The 24,316-nt window shown below is 40.1% G+C and overlaps 1 protein-coding gene across 1 annotated transcript in view; it reads left to right on the top strand.

Annotated features, from left to right (window-relative positions):
- macc1 (MET transcriptional regulator MACC1) overlaps positions 1-24,316 on the top strand; it is a 62,218-nt gene that overhangs the window by 31,098 nt on the left and 6,804 nt on the right. Inside the window, exons 2-3 of the mRNA XM_072575341.1 lie at positions 8,298-8,406; positions 8,827-10,889. Of these exons, the coding sequence (XP_072431442.1) occupies positions 8,310-8,406; positions 8,827-10,889 (2,160 nt within the window). The 5' untranslated portion in view covers positions 8,298-8,309. The remainder of the gene's footprint in view (positions 1-8,297; positions 8,407-8,826; positions 10,890-24,316) is intronic.

The raw sequence follows: 24,316 nt of genomic DNA on the forward strand, positions 1-24,316 counted from the left end.
GAGGGGGATAAATCAAAATGGAGTTTGAAGAGGAGATGGAGCACTCCACATTGGTGCCCACCTCTCTCTAAATGTAAGTAGATAAGTTGAGTTGAGGCTACAATTAGATCAAATGTGATTTCATCAAGTAGCAGAGCAAGCTTGAGGAATGGAATGGAGTCTTCCTATTCCTTATTCTGACTAAATTTGTACAAAAGAAATTTTAGGATTTGGATATTGCAAGAGCAGAAAGCACCATAAAGTTGTTTGTTGATTACAGGTAAAATCGTGCAAAGTAAATTACCTCCAGAATGATTGACTGGAAGTACATGATGACAGTGCTAAAAGGTGGCATGAACTTATCATTTTTAACTTTCCAAGGTGGAGAACACAAACTGGTAAAATAGTTAGAACAGTTACTACTTAAGATTGGCAAGATAATATTGTGTAGCCCGCATTTAAAATATGTCACAGATGCTAAGTATAACACTTATGCAGCATGTGCCTCATAGAAGCCTGTTTAGCAAGGTTTGATCATATGGAATACAGGGAGAACTAGCCATTCAGATACAGAACTGCCTTGAAGGTAGAAGACACAGGGTGGTGGTGAATGGAGGCTTTTCAGACTGGATGCTTGTGACCAGCGTTGTGCTGCAAGGATTAGTGCTGGGTCTGCTGCTTCTCATTTAAAATAATGATTTGAATGTGAACATACGAGGTATAGTTAATAAGTTTGCCGATGACACCAAAATTGGAGGTGCAGTAGACAGCAAAGAAAGTTACCTCGGAGTACAATAGGATCTTGATCAGATAGGCCAAAGGACCCATAGTTGCAGTTGGAGTTTAATTTAGGTAAATGTGAGGCACTGCATTTTGGAAAGGCAAATCTGGGCCGGATTTGTACACCTTAATGGTAAGGTTCTGGGGACTTTCGTTGAACAAAGAGACCTTGGAGTGTGGGCTCATAGTTCCTTGAAAGTGGAACTGCTGGTAGTTGGGATAATGAAGAAAGTATTTGGTAGGCTTGCCTTTATTGATAATATTGAGTATAGGAGTTGGGAGATCATGTTGCAGCTGTACTGGATATTGATTAGGCTACTATTGGAATACTATGTGCAATTCTGGTCTCCCTCCTATAGGAAGGATGTTGTGAAACTTGAAAGAGTTCAGAAAACATTTACAAGGACGTTGTCGGGGTTGGAGTGTTTGAGCTTGAGAGAGAGGCTAATAGGCTGGGGCTATTTTCCCTAGAGTCTAGGAGGCTGAGAGGTGACGGTATACAGGTTTATACAATCATGAGGGGCATGGACAGAGTAAATAGATGAGGTATTTTCCCTGAGTTGTGGGAGTCCAGAACTAGAGTGCATATATTTATAGTGAGAGGGGAAAGATTTAAAAGGATGTAAGAGACAACTTTTTCACGCACAGGATGATGTGTGTACGGAATGAGCTGCCAGTGGAATTGGTTGAGGCTGGTACAATTATAATACTTAAAAGATATCTGGATGAATATATGAATAGGAAGGGTTTAGAGAGCTATGGGCCAAATGCTTGCAAATGGGAACTAGATTAATTTAGGATATCTGGTCAGCATGGCTTAGTTGGACCAAAGGGTCCATTTCCATGCTGTACAACTCTATGAATCTGTGTTAAACCACACTGCTCCCTTGCAAGGGCAGATTGATTGTTCTCAAATACAATTATGGTTGGAATTCCCTTTCTAAGTTTCAAGATTATCCATTAATATTTTTGGAGTAGTTGTTTTTAATGTTAGCTGCTTTAATAGGCCACATGATAAGTGGCTGAAAATGAACGTTACAATAAAATAAGTGGTTAAGTAAAAAGCAAAGTAAGATGCTGAAAATATGGAAATTTTATCTTGTGGATTGGCCCTTTTAACATGCCTGTCTGACCCTATTATATGTTGATGATCCAGAGCTTTAAAAATGATAACCCTGAAAAGAAATGTGCTTCAAAGTATCATGCAATTGTACAATAACTCTTCACTAAAGGTTTAATATCCAGGCAACTTGCACATGAAGACCGAATAAGTTAAAATGTCCTTTATTACAGTGGATTTCAGGATTATTTTGTTACTATTTTGCATTTTAATTCCACATTTCACTTCGCCTCTTTCGATTGGATATGAAAACCCATTATAATGGGTGTAGCAACTAAACACAATGGGCTAAATTTTACTGGAAATCGGCTGTAAACATTTGGCACATTTCAGGAAGGGTTTCGCTCTGAGTGCAAGAAAATTCAGTAGGCATCTATCTTCCCAAACCCACCTCAGTATCTCTGCAGCACCTCCCTAAGTCAGCCTGTCTATTGTATTCTCTCACCCACTGTAAATAGCAATACTCGCCACTGCTGATCTCCAGCCATGCACCTGACCAAGTGCTCTCAGTACAGAATCGTCTTGCTTTGTGTGAATTGCCCTAGACAGGTCAGACAGAGAAAATTTGGCACCCCACTTTGCTAGAGACAAAACAAAACTGCAGATGCTGGAATCCAGGACCTGAAGGAGAGTTACACCCAAAACATGGACTTTTCCACCTCCCTATGCTGCCTAGCTTCCCACCTCCTGCTTGTCTGTCCCACTTTGCTGACTTGGACCTGGAGCTTGGGGTGGTGCAGAGGAGGGATGTCCACTTCCTTGGGGCGAGCAGAAGCGATCACACCCCTAGATACTGTGGGCCTGGTGTGAGTTTGTCTGAGTTAATGCTGTTTTTCCTCCAGTCCAGTGTAGCACCCAGCAATGCAGGAAGAAGGTCAATGACTTTTCGCATTTACAAGGGTAACTGTCTCCTCATCTTTGTTTCAAACATTCTCTTATCCCTGCTTTTGCATATACCTCCCACCAAGGCTTATGGTCTATCACTATCACTATATTACATGCAACCCTTTGCCCTCATTCTTAGCTACCCAGTCACCCCCACATCTGTAATCCTGAATGGCATCAGTGCTGCCTGCACACTTAGTTGGGGGCCTTACCACCTTTTTCACCCACTTTTAAACTCACTTGCAACAGTTGTGCCCAGCCACTTTCATCTCGCTCAATTCCTTTCTTTGTCTCACTCCAGGAGAAGATTGCAGCTCACAGTAGGGCAGAGAGAGTCCAGATAAGTGCTAGAGTGGTGCCCATGACATTTGGATTTTCGCCTTCTACAAGGAAAGGGTCCAGAATCTGGCCATCCCAAATGGCTAACTGACCATTCCCAAGCCTTTGAACTGATGTCAGAGGCTGCTCGTTACTAGGACCCCTCAATGAATAGTGACTCCCTTAACTTTTCTGAGGACTAATTCCCCCTATAAACTCCGAGACAAGGCCATTTAGCTGAGGTACATGCAGTATGTTTGTTGCATATGCTACAGTTGTATGGTGAAAGTGTGAGGTTAATGTGGCATGATGATAAATCGAACTTAAAAATGTGTTGCTGGAAAAGTGCAGCAGGTCAGGCAGCATCAAAGGAACAGGAGAATCGACGTTTCGGGCATAAGCCCTTCTTCAGGAATGCCTTCCTTGAAGAAGCTCTCCTTGCAAATCCTCTTGCAAGGATGCCTTCCTTGAAGAAGCTCTCCTCCTCCTGTTCCTTTGCTGCCTGACCTGCTGCGCTTTTCCAGCAACACATTTGTTAAGCTCTGATCTCCAGCATCTGTAGTCCTCACTTCCTCCATGATGATGTTCACTGTGGCTGCTGACCACCATCTCCAACTATACAAGATTATCTTGACATGCCTTTTAACCTGGAAACAGAAGTATTGAGCCTTGAAGTACTGGTAAAGTGGGCAGTTAAAGACAATACATGACCAGGAAAAACATGCTGTGAGCATCAAAATGGGCACAAAGTGAATAGAATAGTGCCAGTGTCTGTAGTCGATGGAACTGAAGTCACCAGGTTACTCCTCTGACCACCATTTGAGAACTGTTATTGTCTAGTTTCTATTTGGTGGTTGGGAGAAATAGAAACTGCATGTAAATGAGGTGAGATTCATTAATAACTAGATGTCCCTGCACCCCCCTCCAAAATGGAGTCAAATTCAGAACAAGTTTGAGAAACGCTTATCTACAAAGCATAAGTTAGGACTGTGATGGAATACTCCTCTCTTAGCTGGTTGGGTGCAGCTCCAATGACATTCAAGAAATTTGACACCACCCAGGATAAAGCTCCCTGCTTGAATGGCACTCCATTCAGCACCTTCAACATTTACTTCATCCACCACCAGTACACAGCGGTAGCACTTTGTATCATTTACAAGATATACAGGCAGTAATTCATCAAGACTCCCCTGACCGCTCCTTTCAAACCTGCAACCTCTACCAAGGGCAGCAGACATTTGGGAGTGCCATCACCTTGAAGTTGCTCATCATCCTGACTTGAAGATATGTCATTGTTTCTTCACTGTTGTCAAAATCCTGGAACTCTCCTTCCAACAGCACTGCATGCATTGGACTAGAGCCCCAGTCTTAAAAGGCAGCTCACCATCACTTTCTCCAGGGCAATTTGGAATGGTAAATAAATGGTAGCCCTGCCAGAAATATCCATGTCATAAAACATAACCTGGAGATTAATTCAGTGTTGTCTCTTAATGTGTTAGTTTTTGTGGGCTGAGTAAGTGCATTTCATGGGGCCTAGATGTCTCCTTGTAAAGCTCTTATAGTCGTTCTGATTTTTCAGATTAGTTCTCTAACATAGTGCTGAGTCAAAGAACAGTTCTATCTGAACTGCCAGGTCCATTCAATTCAACTGAGGCAAACTAGCATTTTCTTTTCACTTGTATAGCATGGACGATGCTGGTTGGTCAGCATTTATTGCCCATCCCTAGTTGCCCTTGAGAAGGTGATGGTGAGCTGCCTACTTGAATCACTACCATCCATATACTATAGGTAGACCAACAATGAAAGCGGAATACTGTGGATGGGAGGAAATCAGCTAAAATAGAAGTAAATTTAGTGAAATACTCGCCAGGCTGTGCCAAAACTGTGGAGATATAAACAGATCTAACATTTCAAGAACTGTTTTGCATCAGAAATAGACTATGCAAATCAGGACTGAGTTACTTCAGATTCAGTGCAGGTTATCTGGCTCCGATGTCACAATGTACACCATCTGCTTCCTGATTTGACTGCAAATGGGGTGATGGATTTGGGTTTCTTTTGCATTGCAAGAGATCTTTTTGGTTGATCTTGAAATGCATTCACTTATGCTGGCATTGTTATATATCATAACATTCTATTCACTTGTTAAAATTCTTATCTCCATAAATTGCCTTCAGTATTTTACAACCTAAACCAGTAATCCAAAATTTTAACCACCCAATATGACTTCAACACTTCTGTCCAACCCATTGGACTATACCAGGGTTGGGAAGATGGGGGAGACAATGGCGTAGTGATAATGTAACAGGATTATTAATTCAGTGACCTGTTCTTTGGACACTTTGACCAGTTTATGTATTAAGAACTCTAACTCAAGTGCTCTTGTTAGTGAAGTAGACAAAGGAAATAGAATTTGCAATTCAGCCCGTTTTTGCTAACAAAATATTCCTTGGTAAAAACATCAAGTCAGCATTTCCCAAATTCCAACAATATTTACTTTCTATCCATCTCTGACGAATATTGCTGTTTTTTCAGTGTAGCTGGGTCAAAATTATAGAATTCACGCACTTGTTTCAGAAGAATCTGAGAATTTTGTCTCAGCAGGAGTGAAGAAATGGTGATAAAGGTCCAATTTACAGGTGATAGTGTTCATATGCATCTGCTACCCTTGTTCTACTAGGGGTTGAATTCATTGGTTTGGAAACTGCTGCCAAAAGAGCCCTGATGACTTACTGAAGTGTATCATGCAAATGACACACACTCTCCTTCCTGATATGTATTAATGATCTAGGTCTTGGAGTCCACAAGTTTTACAATGTAAAAATTCAAAAAGGACAATTTGACAGAGTTAGCAGATAGCTGTCGAGAAAGTTCATCATGGAGAAATGAGTGTAATTTTTTTTGTAGGAGGAACATGGAGAAACCATATCTCATAAAGGGACAATTCTAAAGGGGATGCAGGAGCAAAGCTATCTGGGAGTTTGTATCCAGGACACTAAAGGTGGCAGGATAGATGGACAAATGAGTTTTTTTTTAATTGTACTGGTCTTTATTAATAGTGGCTTCTATGCCTAAGTGAAGGGAGAATGTGCTGAACCTATATAAGATTAGATTAGATTAGATTCCCTACAGTGTAGAAACAGGTCCTTTGGCCCAACCAGTCCACACTGACCCTCCAAAGAGTAACCCACCCAGACCCGTTTCCCTCTGACTAATGCACACTAACACTATGGGCAATTTAGCATGGCCAATTCACCTGACCTGCACATCTTTGGACTGTGACAGGAAACTGGAGCACCTGGAGGAAACCCACGCAGATGCTGGGAGATTGTGCAAACTGACGTTGCTTTCACCTTAGCTGGAATGTTGTGTATTGTTCTGGGTTCCACAATTTTGCATGTGATCATATTGGGTTGAGTGCAGAAGCGGTTGATAAGAATCATTTCAGGATTGTGAAACTTGACCTTTGAAGATAGGCCCAACTTCTCAACCTTTCTCTTAGAGAAGGTTAGAAGGCAACTTGACAGAAATTTTCAAACTTAATGCAGCTGGACAGACTAGATGGGGTAAAATCTGTTCTTGCTTGTAAAAGAATTGAGAATGAGTGGACACAGATTTAAAGTAATATGCAAAAGGAGTGCATTCTTGTCAATGGTGGCTCGGCTTTAGGAAGTTGGGAGGTGAGTTAATCGCTGCAGAACTCTCAGCTTCTGATCTGTTCTTGTTTCTTGGTATTTATATGGGTTGTGCAGTTCTGTTTCTGTTCAAAGTTAACTCCCATGTTGTCAAGTGGGGGATTTTGTGACAGTGTCATTAAATGTCCAGGGGTGATGGCTATATTCTCTTTGCTGGTTGGACATGGCCATTGCCTAGCATTAAGGTGGCAACTAACATTCTCACCACACATCAGCCCAAGACAGAATGTTGTACTGGTTTTGCGGCATATGCACAACCTGCTTTAGTATCTGAGGAGTCCCGAATGGTGTTAAGCACTGCAAGTATTCCCATATCTGAACTTTGTGATGAGGGTAGGTTATTGATGTAGCAATTGAAAATTGTTGGACCTAGAACTCTACCCTGAGGAATTCCAGCAGCAATATTTTGGGATAACCACAATCATTTATCTTTTGTACTAAGCATGACTCCAACTAGTGAAAACTTTTCTCCTGATTCTCATTGTTCACTTTTGTTAGGAGTCTTTAATGCTGCACTCAGTCAAATGTTTTTGGTAGTTGAAAAATAACACACACACCTGTGAAAGGTATCTTGAAAACTGCCATAGTGTATCTAATCTGGAAATGTCAGGTCTCCAAGACATCTAAGCTCTTCAGACAGGCAGAGGCTGGCTCTTTTACTATGAGGGATACCCAATAAAAATATATACTACTCTCCACTGACTCTTTGAAAGTGTACAGCTGAAGTAGCATGAGCACCAGCAGCGTGGGTTCAATTCCTGAACTGGCTGAGGTTACCATGAAGGACTCTCCTTCCCAACTGCGGGAGGATTGAGCTGTCGAGAGACGCTGAATAGGCTGGGCCTGTTTTCCCTGGATCATTGGAGGCTGAGGGTATCCTTAAGAGATTTACAAAATTGAGGGGCTTTGATAAGGTGAATAGACAAGGTTTTTTTTCCCAGGGTGGGGGAGTCCAGAACTAGAGGGCATAGGTTTAGGGTGAGAGGCGAAAGATATAAAAGGGACCTAAGGGGCAACGTTTTCACACAGAGGGTGATGCATGTATGGAATGGGTTGCCAGAGGAAGTGGTAGAGGCTAATACAATTGCAACATTTTTAAAAGGTGTCTAAATGGGTATCTGAATAGGAAAGGTTTAGAGGTATATGGGCCAAATGTAGACAAATGGGAATAGTTTAGTTTGGGAAAACCTGGTTGGCATGATTAGAGTTGGACTAAAGGGTCTATTTCCATGCTGTATGACTCTGACTTCTAGCGAAGGGAGAGTGGGTGTAGCACATTAGAGTGAAAAGTAAAGCCACTTGCATCGTCTCAAACTGACCGTTCTTGAAGCCAGTTTCTAAGTATAGATTAGAATCTGGCTATCCACTTGGAATGTAATTTAATAGCTAAAATGTTAATGAAAAAAAATCAAATTTCTCCCTCTAATAAATAATTGCATGATATTTCAGGGTATAGATAATTGCCTTAGTATATGTTCATTTGAATAGTAAAGGTTGCAAAATATCTTTATTTTTGACAGAACTGAAGCAAAATGGCTGTTTGTTCTCCTCGACATGCACGCAGCAGATCAGAAGGAACACTAATTGACCTGGATGAAAACCCATCAACAAATAATGCATTTTCAAAAGGTATTGAAAACTCATATACTGCAAATAAACTGTTCCTTCAGTTCTGGTTTATTTCAGGCTTTGTTTGTGGATATGTTCACCTTTTTTGGTTGACTCAGCACTGAACAGTGAAATTTGTGTGATTTGCCTATTTTGCACCCTCCAAAGCATAGCGGAGTTGGAGTTGGAAAGCCTATGTCTAACTGGCTTCCACCTATGGTTCACCACTATCATCCCCACCCTTACCACAAAGCTTGTGATCTAACTGCTAATGCCCACTTTTTTTGATCACCATCATTTCTACCTGTTCCAGTGCATTGAATACTCTTAATAAGTAGATTGTGCAAGCAGATCAATACAATGCATTCATATCTCTTAAATTTTTTGCTTTTGTTCTTTCAGAATTTATTGACTAGTTTTTATTTCTCTAATTCTCTATAGACAGCAGCTACCGAGACACATCTAATGGGCTAGAGACCGATTTACTGAAAGATTGGCATGAGATCGTCTTTGATCATCCTAGCCATACGGTTTCTCAGCAGACAAATCCATTTTGGAATGGTTTGTCGGGATCGAACCCATTTTTAGATGAGATTGCCAAAATAGGCGAGAAGAAGACACCAAGCCCAGAATCTGTGTTAACGGAGGACCCACTGCTGCTGTTTGAAGATCAAAGACCTGCTGAGTCTGGCTCTTCAGCTGATGAATTGGATATTGATCACCTAATCTATATTGGAAAACCTTTTGCAAAACAGCATGGAAGGTGGAAAAGTGCTTCTGATATTTTGGACTTTTCAAACAAAGAAGAAGTTCCTCAGAATAATCGTCCAGTGAGTCAATTTATGGTTCCCAATTTGGAGTCATTTCAAAATGACAGAGAAGCCTACAAAATGGCATGGCTGAACCATAGGCAACTAACTAGATCTTGTCTCGATTTGGATATGATAAGCCAAAACCCAGGTTGGGGGCAGACACAGGCTATTGAAATGCACATTGTTTGTAAAATTGACCATAAAGGAGGATCTCTTCAGCTGCCTGAATCTGATGTAAGTGTCCACATACCTGAAGGTCATGTTTTGCCAGGTGAAATTCAGGAAGTGGCTATAAAGTCCTTGCTTGACCCACCTCAAGTACTTAATAATGATCTTTGCACAACTATTAGTCCATTACTGGAACTGAAACTGAGCCATTTAAAGACCCAAGATTTTATTTCTTTGGAAATGAAGGTGACAGCTGAAGTGAAAACTGATCCTATGAGTCAGGTTATGACTGAAATTGTGTGTCTTTGCAGTGAGGCAAAGGAGGGCCCTTTTGAGAAGCTGCACAACATTTACATTTATCAAGATGTTATGCAGGTAAAGCTGAAAAATTTGAGTCCTTGTATGTATATTGTAGCAGCTGTTCAAGCTAAAAGCATTCAACCTCCTGCATCAACAGTATGGGACTATCTCAATAAAATGATTACTTTTGGAATTTACGGTCCCAAACATATTCATCCAGTTTTTACTGCAGTTTGTGTTATCTTTAGTCACAATCAAGTTCCACAAAATCTTACAGATGTTAACAAAAGCAATAAAAATTTACCACCGGTTGTTCTTCAACTTTGGGGAAAACATCAGTTTCAGTTAGATAGGCCAGAAGATTTTGAAATTTCAATCTTTCCCACTGACTCCCGGTACGAAGTACAAGAAGCTGATCAGAATGAAAAGGTTAAAAGAAGTTTGTTAAAACTAGGTAGAACAGTTCGGCAGCCGTTTAATTTGTCTATGTGCAAATCTGGAGAAATCAGTCCATTTCAGCTCGAAATTCAAGTAGCAGGAACCAGCCATAATGTAATAACAAAATTCAGTGTCCAGACACCCATGCCAGCACCCAAGTCAAATGTGAGAAGGCGTTTCCAAAGATGGAAAGAACCTATAACAGCTGTTCCTCCAGATGAAACATCTCAGCCAGTTAATTATCCCTCATTTCGAGAGAAACCTGTAAATATTCTTAAATATGGAGTGGCTCTGAAAACTGTGCTGAGGCAGCCAAAGATTGAATACCTACTGGAATATTTTAAAGGCGACACAATAGCACTTCTCGGAATGGACAAAGTTAAAGCAATTGGCCAAACAAAGATCAAAGAGTGGTATGTCGGTTTCATACGAGGAAAGATTGGCCTTGTACACTGCAAAAACGTGAAGGTGATTTCGAAGGAACAGGTCATGGACTTCTCAGATGTAAAGATTACAACCAAGATACTCCTCCATCAACTTGTGATACCATTTAAGAAGTTGACTTATATGTATTCATCCATCCGTAAACTCATCACTGAGAATATTTCCAACTGGAAAGCATTTGCTGTAGTGCTTGGATACACTGATCTCTCACTGGATAAAATCTGCAGGAGACCTGCTGAAAGTGAATCAGAACGTGTTGCATGTATATTGGAGACGCTGAAAGAAGACTGCCACAGTGGTGACAATAGGACAAAAAGAAAATTCCTTTATGATGTTGTTCAGGCAAGTAGACTTGACAAGGCCGTTAGTTTGATACTGCAGTGTGGGGATAGCTTACTGCATTACCACTATTCATTCTTTTGATATAATGTTAAACTGAGATCTGTCTGTCTGTTCATTTGATTCAGATTACGTTAAAAATTATGTGGCAGGGAAATTTCCTGATCTCTTCATTTATCAAGATTAATTTTACCAAAAATAATTTATTTGGGATGACTAGAAAATGACAATTAAATTTACCTGTGTAACAGTGCCTGCAACCGCTGGGTTACATATTAAGCGGTACAAGAGATTACTATTCTAGAGCAGTTTGCTTTTGTTTGATAGGAAGAACTGACACTTTGAGCTGAATTTTAGAGAACTACGTTACTGACCACTTTTCAGACCCACTCAATTTTAATGCAAGCAGGAGAATTTTAGGAACAGGGTCTGTAAGGAAAGCTGGTACCCTGCTCTGGCCTAGGGTGCGAAGGGGTGAAGCGGAACACCCTTTTCTACATCTGGGGACTCAGTATTTCTAGTCCTGGTTAGTAGTGGGACTAAGGAGCTGCTGGACAATCAGATTAGTCAGTTGATCTCTGGGATTGAAGCCTGTTTGCAGCCCATTGCTGACAGCGGAACTGTCGTGTTAATACCCTAATGATTCTCATGTCAGAACAAAAAAAACCCTACTCTTTTTTCTTTCTTTTTTCTTTCTTTTTTCTTTCTTTTTTCTTTCTTTTTTCTTTCTTTTTTCTTTCTTTTTTCTTTCTTTTTTCTTTCTTTTTTCTTTCTTTCTTTTCTTTCTTTTCTTTCTTTTCTTTCTTTTCTTTCTTTTCTTTCTTTTCTTTCTTACTTTCTTACTTTCTTACTTTCTGTTTTTATGTAACTTCCTGTGAAGTGGAATAGGTTCAATAATATTGCTACTCAGAATTTTGGGCATCTGAGGTAAGAGCTGATCAGCAAAATATCCGACTGTAAACTAACCAGCATAGGCCTCACTTTATCACTATCATCAAGTTAGGGGAACAGCTGTGATTTAATAGCATTGGAGGACATGCCTAAAAGTGCAACACCAAACCTGGTGATGCCACAATACAGGATTATATGTATGCTAAGCACCAATAGCCATGTGTTGTAGACAGAATTCAGTAGTCCCACAACCAATTGGTCAAAGTTTTGCCACTTCCAGTTATGAATGGTGATGGACAACTAATTGAAAGAGGAAGAGACTGCACAAACATCCTCATCCACAACAATGGTAGAGCCCAACTTATCAGTGCAAAAGGCAGGGCAGAAGCATTTTAGAACCATCTTCAGACAAAAGTGTCAAATAAATGATTCATTTCTGCTTCCTAGTTTATTAGCCTAGTCTACAACTAACTCCATTCAGTCTGTATGAAGTTAAAATGAGATAAAATGTCTTGATCCAGCAAAGGCTGCCAGCAGTCTAACTGCACCACTGAAGACTTGTGTTCCAGTACTGCCCATACTTCTAGTCAAACTGTCCCTGTACAACTACAACATTAACATCTACTTGGCATTGTTCGAAATTGCCCATCTATGTACTGTCCATAAATCCAAATTAGTCAATTACACTTTCAAGTCACATTCCAAGTGATGGAAGGTTTCACAAAAAATATTACCACAGCAGTAATGTGCTCATTAATGATCAGTTTGGATCATTAATAATCACTCAGGCCAGTCACTTCCAGATCTCATTTTGGCCTTGGTCTAGACATGGGTAAAAGTGCTGCATTACAAAGATGAATTCCGATTGACTGCTATGACACTAAGGTAGTATTTGACTGGATGTGGCATAAAGGAGCCTGAGAAAAATTGAAGTCAAGGGATCTGGGAGAGCAGAATGGGGGAAATCATTGAGTGATGTCATATTGATCAGAAAGCAAGATGATGTTTTTGAGAGCTAATTTCTGTCCCAGGACTCCACTGCAGAATTTTTTCAGGAAAATGTTCTCTACCCAACCATCTTTAGATGCTTCACAATGATTTTCCTTCTCTCAAGTGAAAAGTTAATAGCTGCAGCTGTGCATGCAATATAACTAAGGTTAAAATCCAGCCTCAAGCTGATAAGTAGCAAATGAGTGCTTGGAGGTTAGGAGCAATGAGCATCTCTAAGAGAATCTAGCTATTTTATTGAATGTTCAATGGCATCACCATTTATGAATCCTTCACTGTCAGAATATTTAGGATTACCATTGACCATAAACTTAAAAGGACCAACTAGATTAGTACTTTGGTTACAAGAGCAGGTTAGAGATTGACTAACACCACCTGACTTGCTAAAGCTTTCCAACATCTCTTAAGCACAAGGAAGGAGCATGCTAGCATGCTTTCAACTTACCTGGATGAGGCAACTCCAACAAAACAGTAATCTTGACACCATCCAGGGCAAAACAGCCTGCTTGATTGCTAGCTGTATTTAACATTCACTTCCTCCATGACTGGTGCATAATGGCAATAGTGTATACCTTCTGCAAGAAGCACCGCAGCAGTCCACCAAAGCTCCTTCAATAGCACTTTCCAAATATGTGACTCTACCAACTAAAATGACAAGAGGCAGTAGATGTTTGACAGTATGGTGATGCCTTTGCACTGGGGCAGTTGAGAGAAGATTTGCCAGGTTGATTTTGTTGTTTTGAAGGGTTGCCTTAGGCTTTTTTTTAATGGAGTTTAGAAAAATGAGAGGTGGTCCACTTGGTGGAGTTTGACAGTGTAGATACCGACAGGGTGATTTTCCTTGGCAATGAATTTAAGCCCCATCTGGTGCAAGAACAGCGAAGAATTGGAAAAGCTAATTTAATATTATCACTCATTGCACTATATATTGAATATGAAAGGTTAATGCTTCATTTATGAAGGGCATTCAGGGAACCAAATCTGGAGAGTGTAGAGTACTGGCTACCTTTTTATTTAAGGAAGGCTGTAAATGTACTGGAAGCAGTGCATGTTTTATCAGATGAGTATTTGAAATGGGTGGGTTGTCTAATAAAGAAAGATTAGTCAAACTAGGATTGTATCTATTATCATTTAGAGTAAGAAGCTGCTTGATTGAAACACAAGATCCCAAGGGGTCATGACAGAATGGATGTTGAAATCCTGTTTCCTCTAATGGGAGAATGTCGAACTAAAAGTAATTTGAGTTTTAAAACTAAGTGATTGCTATTTAAAACAGATTGGAATAATTCTGTTTAGATTGCTTCTGCAAAAGTCTTTGAGTATACTTAAGGCAGTGATAGAGAGTAGGGTCAAGTGGCCTACTTAATTATAAGCTTGTATCCAATTTCTAAATAAGGAAGTGTACTTTTAAAATGGAAGTGAGGAATTCCTTCTCTGAGGATTAGGAAGCTTTGGAATTCGCTATTCCAAAGAGGTTGAATCATTTACTATACTCTACGTGGAAATTGACAGATTTTGAGCTACAGGGTTATGTGAATCTGGCAAGAAAGTGGAGCTGAGGCCAAAATAACTGCAGGAATGATCTTGCTGAGTCATGGAACAATCTGTGACCTATGCCTACTCCTTATGTTATGGGAACACCACAAGCTGCAAGTTCTCTTCCAAGTTACATGCCATCTTGTTTTGAGATTGTATTACCAGCCTTCACTGTTTGGTCAAACTGGGGGAGTTGGCAGTATAGTTGTAATGCTAGTGGACAAGTAATCCAGAACTGTAGGCTAATATTTTGAGATATGGGGAGTTCAAATTGCGCCGTGGCACATGGTGAAACTTGAATTCCATAACAATGTAGAATAAAAGACCGCCTCACAACATGTATGTAACCATTAAAAATTGCTGTAAATACCCAGTTCATTAATATCCTTTAGGAAAGGAAACTTGCTGTACTGACCAGTTCTGGCCTACATGTGACTGTCAATCCTCAGCAATGTGTTTGACTTTTAACTGCTGGGATGGGTAACAGGTGCTGGCCCATCCAGTGACATCCGCATCTCGTGAACCAGCATGACAGCAAAGACGGTAAGAGGCAAGTGTGGTGCTGGAAAGCCTAGCCGGTCAGGCCACATCTAAGGAGCAGGAGAGTCGACGTTTTGAGCATTAGCTCTTCCTGATGTGACCGGCTGTGCTTTTCCAGTACCAAACTTTTTGACTCTGATCGCTAGCATCTGCTGTCCTCCCTTTCTCCCCACAAAGAGAGTAAGGCTACACCACGGGAGATTGCAATTATTCATAAAGGCAGTTGGTTGCCACTCTGCTGCATACCATTTCTTCCAAATATCATCATGACCTCTTGAATGCCTCAAGTGAGCTGGCGTCCGTATTCCCAGGCAGTGCATTCCATATCCTAGCTACTCACTTGTGTGAAAAAGTTTTTGCATTACCCTTGGTTCATTTGCACATCACTTTAAATCTGTCATCTGTTATTCATTGATGAGCAGGAGCAGCTTCTTTTGTGTCTGCTCTATCCAGTCCACTCGTGATTCTGAAAACCTTTATCAGATTTCCTCAGTCGTCATCTCATCGGTGAGAACAATCCCAACTTCAAACAAACCTGTGACTTCTACCAGTTAGAAGGACAAGTCTAATAGATGCATAGGAACACCAACACCTACAAGTCATCCTCCTAGCCCCACGCCATCTTGATTTTAGAACTGTACTCACTCTTACTGTGTCAAAATCCTGGACTTGTTCCTTAATGGCATTACAGCTGTCCTAATACAGAAAGGACCATTGCACATCCCCCACCCCACCCCACCCCACCAAACCTGCAAACTTCACTTCCTCCCACCCCCTCACCCCCTCACCCCCTCTCCCCCTCCTCTCCCACTTCCTCATTATTCCAGACCCTCCCACCACCTTCATCAGCATCCCACATCCTCAAACTTTTCTCATCCTCCTGTCCTGATTGGCTCACTTCACCCTCTGAACTCCATTTCCCTAGCCCATTTCTTTTCTGCTCATGACATCATTGGAATCCTACATGACACAGCCTTTCTGGAATTGGATGTATGCATGGTTTTGGGATTCGCATGTGCAGTGGCAAATACTGAATTTGCTTTGCCTCTATGATAATAGCACTCTGCATTTTAAATAAGAAACCTTAGCACTTCACAGGAGTAGAATCGAGCACAACATAATATACTGTGCTAAAGAAGATGTAAGGTAATGTGATGAATTGTTTGGGCAGTGTGATTTGCAGTGAGTTAAGGATAAATTTGCAGAGTTTGGGACCCCGAGACACAATTACCCATTCTAGGTCAAGACATTTGGGGAATGCAGGAGAAGCCGGTTGCTGAGGATAGGAGGTGGTTGGCAATAGGAAGGAGCAAAGCAACGGAAAGATTGAAAGGAAGGCAGAAAAGTGTCAAATTATAGCATTATTGGACTGTGAACCAATCTATCAGTGAACACAGGAATGTTGTACGCACAGTAGATAAACCCAAATTTGTAGGTGTGCATGATAGGTGGCTAGCTAGAAAAGCATGAGAACAGATGAGACCAGTCAAAAAGTGGGGTGGGTGTAAGAAAGGCATGTGTGAAGGGTTGGTGGAAATGGGCAAGATTGAAGATTGAAATCCGTGGCCGTAGTGGTAGAGGACATAGTGTTCATAGATTCAGGTTCATATCAATAATTGCCAACATTACAAACATTCAGCCTGAGACTATCCACGGTGAAGCATAGAATCCGTGACCAGGAGAAAGCATTCATGATAGGAGCAGAAGACAATTGCTTCATTCCTAACAAAGGTTAGTTGGAGTAAAGTTCAGCTCCTCCAGAACAGCTGTTGAGCATGGACTCTTAACATTAAACATTAAGTAGGAATTAAGAAAGAGGATGGTGAGAGAGAGTAAAGTGTTCTCGATGTATATATGAAACATGACAACTTTTCACTGAATAGTGGCGCCTAAATGGAAGGGAAGCAAGGATAGATCCTTGGATATCTGCAGATGTAATAATTTGGGTGCTGGAAGATGAGCCATTCCAAGGCGAGCTTAAAACTGGTGTAAGAAGGCCAAATAATTTAAATAAGTCATTGATATGCATAGCAATAGCACTTCGCTTCTGTATTTTCTAACTTTATTTTGGAGGAAGAGTAGAATAATTTTAAAAATTACAGTAATAATCCTTTGCAGTCATTGCTGCTTGGCAAGAGAAACAGTCTGTAACAAATATACATTGGTGTGTGTCTTTCCCAGTTTCGACATACATAACTCAAAAGTTTGAATTTTATCAAAAGAAATGTAACCATTCTCCTGGTCAAGGACATTGCCGTTATAAAATGTTAACATCAGGCTCTCGGGACCCTTATTAGTATCATTCTCTGAACAGATCACAATGTATCAAGATGAGAAATTTTCCTTCACCATTTACAATAATTTGTTTTGACTATCATGACTACAAGTCATCTTTAGAACCGCAGCATCTTCAAGCAATTTGTACTTGAATGGCTGAGATACTTGTTAATTGGCATTCCCTCCCTTTATTGCAAAATGGTTGCTTATTGGTATTAGCAGAGAAGCAAGTATGCATTTTGGAAAAAGACTATTTTTTACCAACTACTTTTCCATCAAACTGTAAGTGATATGAACACTGGATAACTTTGGTGTTCCAGCAATCTCATTCTGAATGACTTTCTACAACAACTTGCATTTATGTAGCACATTTAACATAAGACATTTTACTATGATGCTTTGAGAACATTATCAGACACATCAGGCACAATCTGACATCTATTAGAGCAGGTGACCAATACCTTGTTCAGAGGTAAATGTTAGGGAGTTGCGTCGGTGAGAAAGGTAGAGGGAGAGAGAGGCTTAGAAAGGAAATTCCAGAAATTAGCATCTAGGTAGCTCGAGATACAGCTATCAACATTTGAACAAAGGAAATTGGAGATAACTAGGGCCTGAATTGCAGAGGCACAGATAGGAGTTGTAGAGTTGGAAGTGGTTTGAGAAGTTGGTATCTATGCCGATCCTTCACCTTTAGTTCAAAGGTCATGTACATCCTTGCAGAACAAAAGGAACTAGAGTAGGCAATTTGGCTTAATCTACATTTAATACTTTCACTCTTGAGTGGCATCTTATCGAATGTGCTTTAAAATCTAAATATGCTGTATTTTGTGGTTTCACTCTTAACCAACCATCCAATTATTTACATGTTCAAAAAACTTAATGGAAGGCCATTTTCTAAACGCGTTAAGTTCCAAGAAGAACCAAGAGGCCAAAGCATTAAATTGCAGGAGCTTTTGAGGTGTTCATTCTACAGGCACCAAGGTTAGACTAAGCTGTTTGCTGCCCAAAAAGGTCAATGATGAGATTCTTTAAGTGATGGTCCATCATGTTTAGACAAATCTATAACATCCCTTGCCCTTTCATCAAATGTTCCTGTAATGAAAATATTCACAATCAGTAGGTAAGACATTGTGAAAGATATCTATTCCTGTGTGGCTGTCAGTATACTCAAACATCTGTTTTTCTCATTGGCTTTAACCTCTGGTATTTTAGGTATTCTAGGAACATCACTTATTGTATTTTCTTGAGATGACTGAATGTTCGGAAGTTTACACTGTTGTGGTATTCTCTGCTAAAATTCCGTCTCCCTTAGATATTCCAGTGATTTTTCTGTCATTGCGTATATCAAAGTCTGTACTTGGCACAGTTATTTGTGGATCTTCAATTGCTGTTATCCATAGTACATTAGTTGTCAACCAGAGTGATCAAAAATGTGGACAATCTCTACAGGCATACTATTTGTAGATAACTCCTCATTAGGTAATCTCGAGAGCCTTTAGCATTCCCTTGTAAACTGGCTTGCCAATACAGGTCATTCTGCTATAACACAGTGGCTCAGTGGTTGTCACTGTTGCCTGGCACCAGGGTCCCAGGTTCAATTCCAGCCTCTGACAACTGTCTGTGTGGAGTTTGCACATTCCCTCAGTGTCTGCGTGGGTTTCCTCCGGGTGCTCCAGTTTCCTCCCCCATTCCAAAGATGTGTAGGTCAGTTGATTTAGCCATGGTAAATTGCCCATAGTGTTAGGTGCATTAGTCAAAGGAAAATGGGTCTGGGTGGGTTACTCTTCGGAGGGTCAGTGTGGACTAGTTGGGCCGAACGGCCTGTTTCCACACTGTCGGGAATCTAATCTTAAAAAAAAGTTATATTCCTCTGTAACCTTGCGCTGTAGAAAATCATGCTGGAAAAGATCGCTAATTGAAAATCGGTATATTTGTTCAGTACAAAGTTCACGTTATCCGAACAATGTCCATAATTGGTCAATTGCATTGTAGCCAATTTGTACTGACGAAATGCATGTTATAGCAGAACAAACTGTACCTAATTGTGTAACTGTGAGTTGATAGCAACAATGCCCATCTCTGCATATGGCTCACTGCTAGAAAAGGTACCCCTATATGAGGCACAGATACTATGGTCAATTGTCTGATGTCTATTGGGGTAAATTCCTGACCATACAGGTATGGGTGAATTGTGCAATGCAAAACATGATATCTAGAGCTGCTTTCTCTATCTGTGCATAGTTAATTTTGTTTTTGTTTTAAAGCTCTTGATACAAGAGCTTTCGCATGCCAGGTCTTCCAGTCTGTCTTGCTCCACTCTGGGTTTTCAGAATTTTTTTTGGTACAATAGTTACTGTCTTCTCTTCACCTCTCACTCACTCCTTATACTGATTTTCACATGCTAGTTGCACTGACAGCTTTGACACCAATTAGACCAGGACTTCATATTTTAATAGTGCTCATTTGACATGTGTAAAGGCTCTTTCACATTGATCTTCTTATTTCCAATTCTTGTTATAGTGTAATAAATTGTGCAACAGCTTCAGAACGGTTGCAAGATTTGGGACAAAACTGCCGTAGTCATTTAGCAAGCCCAAAAACAAATATTAGTCAGTTTACATTTTAGGTGTGGGAGCATTAATTATGATGTTTGCTATACTTTTGAAGGTGACTTCTTTAGTCCATTGACGTAATGACATGGCCTAAATATTATGAGGTTTAGAAAATTCACTTTAATCTTTCTTCGCTCATAGGCCAAAATCTTCAATTCTCGTAGAGTAGCATCTAACTTGTCGAATGCCTTACTGAAGTCCCGTTAGATCACATTTACTGCTCTGCCCTCATCAATCCATTTTGTTACTTCAAAAAACTCAATCAGTTCGTGAGACAGGATTTCCCACACATAAAACCATGTTGACTATCTCTAATCAGTCCTTGCCTTCCCAAATAAATGTACAGCCTGTTCCTCAGGACTCCTTCCAACAACTTGCCCAACACTGATGTCCGGCTCACTGGTCTATAGTCCCCTGGCTTGTCCTTACCACCTTTCTTAAACAGTGGCACCATATTGGCCAACCTCCAGTCTTCCGGCACCTCACCTATGACTATCGATGATACAAATACCTCCGTAAGAGGTCCAGCAATCACTTCTTTAGCTTCCCACAGAGTTCTAAGGTACACCTGATCAAGTCCTGGGGATTTATCCACTTTTGTGTTTCAAGACATCTAGCACTTCCTCAGTAATATGGACATTTTTCAAGATGGCATTATCTATTTCCTTACAGTCTATATCTTCCATGTCCATTTCCACAGTAAATACTGATGCCAAATACTCATTTAGTATCTCCTGCGGCTCCACATAAAGGCCACGTTGCTGATCTTTGGGGGCCCCTATTCGCTCCCTAGTTACCCTTTTGTCCTTTAATGTATTTGTAAAAACCCTTTGAATTCTCCTTAGCTTTATTTGCCAAAGCTACCTCCTGTTCCCTTTTTGCCCTCCTGATTTCTGTCTTAAGTATACTCCTATGGCTTTCATACTCTTCTAAGGATTCACTCACTCTATCCTGTCTATACCTTACATATGCTTCCTTCCTTCCTTCTTCTGAACCAAACCCTCAATATTTTAGTCACTCAGTATTCCATACATCTCCCAGCCTTTCATTTCACTCTAACATGAATATACTGTCTGTGGACTCTCGTTATCTAATTCTGAAGGCTTTCCTTTTTCCACCCGTTCCTTTACCTGTGAATATCTGCTCCAAATCAGCTTTTGAATGTTTTTGCCTAATACCATCAAAATTGGCCTTTCTCCAATTTAGAACTTCAACTTTTAGATCCAATCTATCCTTTTCCACCTTTTTAAAACTAATTTAATTAGGGTAGCTGGCCCCAAAGTGCTCCTCCACTGACACCTCAATCACCTGCCCGGGCTTATTTCCCAAGAGTAGATGAAGTTTTGCACCTTCTCTAGTAGGTACATCCACATACTGAATCAGAAAATTTTCTTGTACATGCTTAACAAATTCCTCTCCATCTAAACCCTTAACACTATGGCAGTCCCAGTCTATGTTTAGAAAGTTAAAATCCCCTACTATAACCACCCTATTATTCTTACAGATAGCTGAGATCTCCTTGCAAGCTTGTTTCTCAATTTCCCTCTGACCATTAGGAGGTCTATAATACAATCCCAATAAGGTTATCATCCCTCTCTTGGTTCCTCCCAAATAACATCGCTGGATGTATTTCCGGGAATATCCTCCCTCAGTACAGCTGTAAGGGGTTGATTTTACCATGAGATATGTGGAAAATTCCAGATTTTTTGACCAAAGGTAGGGGGTCGATTTTTTTTTTTTTAAATGAGATCAGCTATTACTATGCAGTAGTCTTTGAATTAGGATTGTCAAGTATTTCTGTGACTGAGAATCTGCATTCATCAGGCTGTAGGCTCGATATTTTACTTACACACACCCCACACCCCCTCTCCTCCATGAGTCCATCAAGAGGTCATTAATTGAAGGCAAAGGATATTGTTGAGCACCTGGTACCAGGTTAACAGCAAACTTAAAATTACTGCGAATGAGTTACCAATCTCTCCTCTTTATTATTGGTACAATAAGTGTGACCCAATCACACTTATCTATGGGTTCAAGGACTACTGTCTTCACCAGCCCCTCTCATTCTGCCTCAACCTTCAGTCTAATTGTGGAAGGCCATGGTCCAATCTTCGTGTTATCCTTGATTTTCAATTTGACGTGGTTCCCAAGGAATGGTTCCTTTCATTTTGTGAAGGTTCCCAGTCTTTAGATTCATTTATAATATCCTTCCTTGATGGTTATTTATGTATAAACTTGGACCAATAATGGCAGTTGGATATTCAACAAGGAATCCATTCACACTGTCCTGTTATTTGTCTGTAAAGCATATTCCTCCCCACCACTGAATATTTAGGAGCTTGAATATCTTTGTCTTTAGTGCCAGTGAAACATTCTTTGACACTTGATCCTTAAGCAACTACTTCTCTTGTCTCACTTGACTGTAGCTGTTTAAACTAACCAAAATTGATCACTAGTAATCAGTACTTGAGACTATTTGTGATTTGTAAAATGAGAAATTGAGTATAATTGAAGAAGCTTTCTGCTCTCTCCTTCCATCACTTAATTTTAGTGTTTCAATGCCCCCTAGCTGTATCTTCAATAACTCTGAGACATGCACTCAGACATGGCAAAAAAAACATTAACATAGCATAAGATGCGCTGCAGAGTTTACTGCTACAGCTTCCTGATCAGCCAGAGAAATTAAAACATTCCACAGCATCCAGGTATATTCCAACTGATTTTGATGGTACCAGTGAGTGCTACAAACGCTTAGTTTACTGGTCTTCTGACATTGACAACTACAAATACATTCACTGAAGGAAGTAATGCAAACTAACTAAGTATGAAAGCACTGATCTTAAAGAAAACAGTTCTAAATGTTGTGTGAAAGCATGTAATTTGTTAAATTACTTCCACAAATTTAATCTGAAATTAATAATTTGTTAATAACATAAGTAACTTGAGCATTAAATACATTTTTGTACTTGTAACATTTTGAGCTTTTTCAGACATCATTTTGCTTTTAACAGTTTTACTAGGTTAATTGTAGATGGTTTTTAGCAAAAGTACCTTAGCTCTTTGATTTTTGTGAAGAGTCTCAGGACATGTTAACAGTGCAAGATAACTGATTTGTTGCACAGCACAAGATTCGTGATTACTGTTTTCGAATAATAGAGTGCAGTAGATTTTAGGTAGAATTCCTGAAATGTTGTACCACAGGATGAAGAACTGCCACGTTTAAAACTTGAACAACAATGTTAGACTATACATTCACATGCACTTAGGAAAAGTGCATATTATATAGATTTATATGCACTTATTACTTACAGAAACTGTAAAGCAAAAAATAGAAAGTGCAGCAATTATTCAGGTCATGCAGCATCTTTAGAGAGAGAAACTGAGTTAATAGTGCCAGTGTCTATCGGAGAACTTCCAAGCTGCTGGTGTTGTGGACAGAGTCCTGTCCTGCCCCAGTTAAGAAGCCTGGAGTTAATAATTTGTAATAATAAAAGGTTCCTGTCTGGATCTAGTCATATTGAGTGATCAGATTTACTTTGCTATTGGATGGGAAATACTCCAGAAGAAATTCATTCCAGGCTGAGGTGGTTCACCTGCTTAGGATAGCGATCACTTTAAGGATAGGATGCAACATGGTTCATGGATTGGGAATTGATTCTGGGGTACAAAGCAGATTGAATAGAACAGGGTGGGGAGGACTAGTTATGACAGGATGGTGTGGAAAACAGGTTTGCTTTGGAAGCTAAGGGAAACATTGCTGACTCTCTGCCCACAAACCGTACTGCAAGGGAATGTAACTCTCCCATGTTGCAGTTCCCACCTGCATATCAGCTACCGAATTTCCTGGGGTGTTTAATACCATTAAACAGCATTGAAATTGGACATGAAGTTTCAACCAGAGGTAATCAGTAAAATAGTCAACTGAATGAATGAATTCTTTGCATCTGCCTTTACCAAGGAAGCAGATGTTACTCAGACCACCATAAAATAGAGGGAAACTATCACTGGAAAGGTTCAAAATTGATGAGGAGACTTCCAGTCAGTGATCAGTACTTAAGGTTAGGAAACTGGGATTAATTGGATTCATCCAAGGATATTGAAAGAAGTGAGATTGGAAATTGCAGAGGCAATGTCTTAGATTCGGGATGTACTGGAGAATTGCAAACCATGTAACCTTGTTCAAAAATAGTCACCAGGATCAGGCCAGTAGTTAAAGGACAGTTTAACTTTGGAGGTCTGGAAGCCTCTAGGAATAATTAATTAGATGGAATTAATAGTCACATGGAAAAATATTGGCTGATTGGAAAGAAACAGCATGAATTTCTTCAAGGAAATTCACGTTAGGCTAGATAACTGGAATTTTTCATGAGGTTAATACTACTGATGTAATATATGGACTTTCAAAAACCATTGCACAATCACGCAACAAACTTGTGATCAATGTTGTAGCTCATTGAATTTAATGGTCAGTACAAATACAAAATTAACCATTACTTGATTCCATACTATTTGACCAGTGGGAACTTTTTCAGGCTGGAACAAGATTTGTAATGTAGTTCCATGGGG

Source organism: Chiloscyllium punctatum, chromosome 8 (genome assembly GCF_047496795.1).
Source record: "Chiloscyllium punctatum isolate Juve2018m chromosome 8, sChiPun1.3, whole genome shotgun sequence".
NCBI classification, from domain to species: Eukaryota; Metazoa; Chordata; class Chondrichthyes; order Orectolobiformes; family Hemiscylliidae; genus Chiloscyllium; species Chiloscyllium punctatum.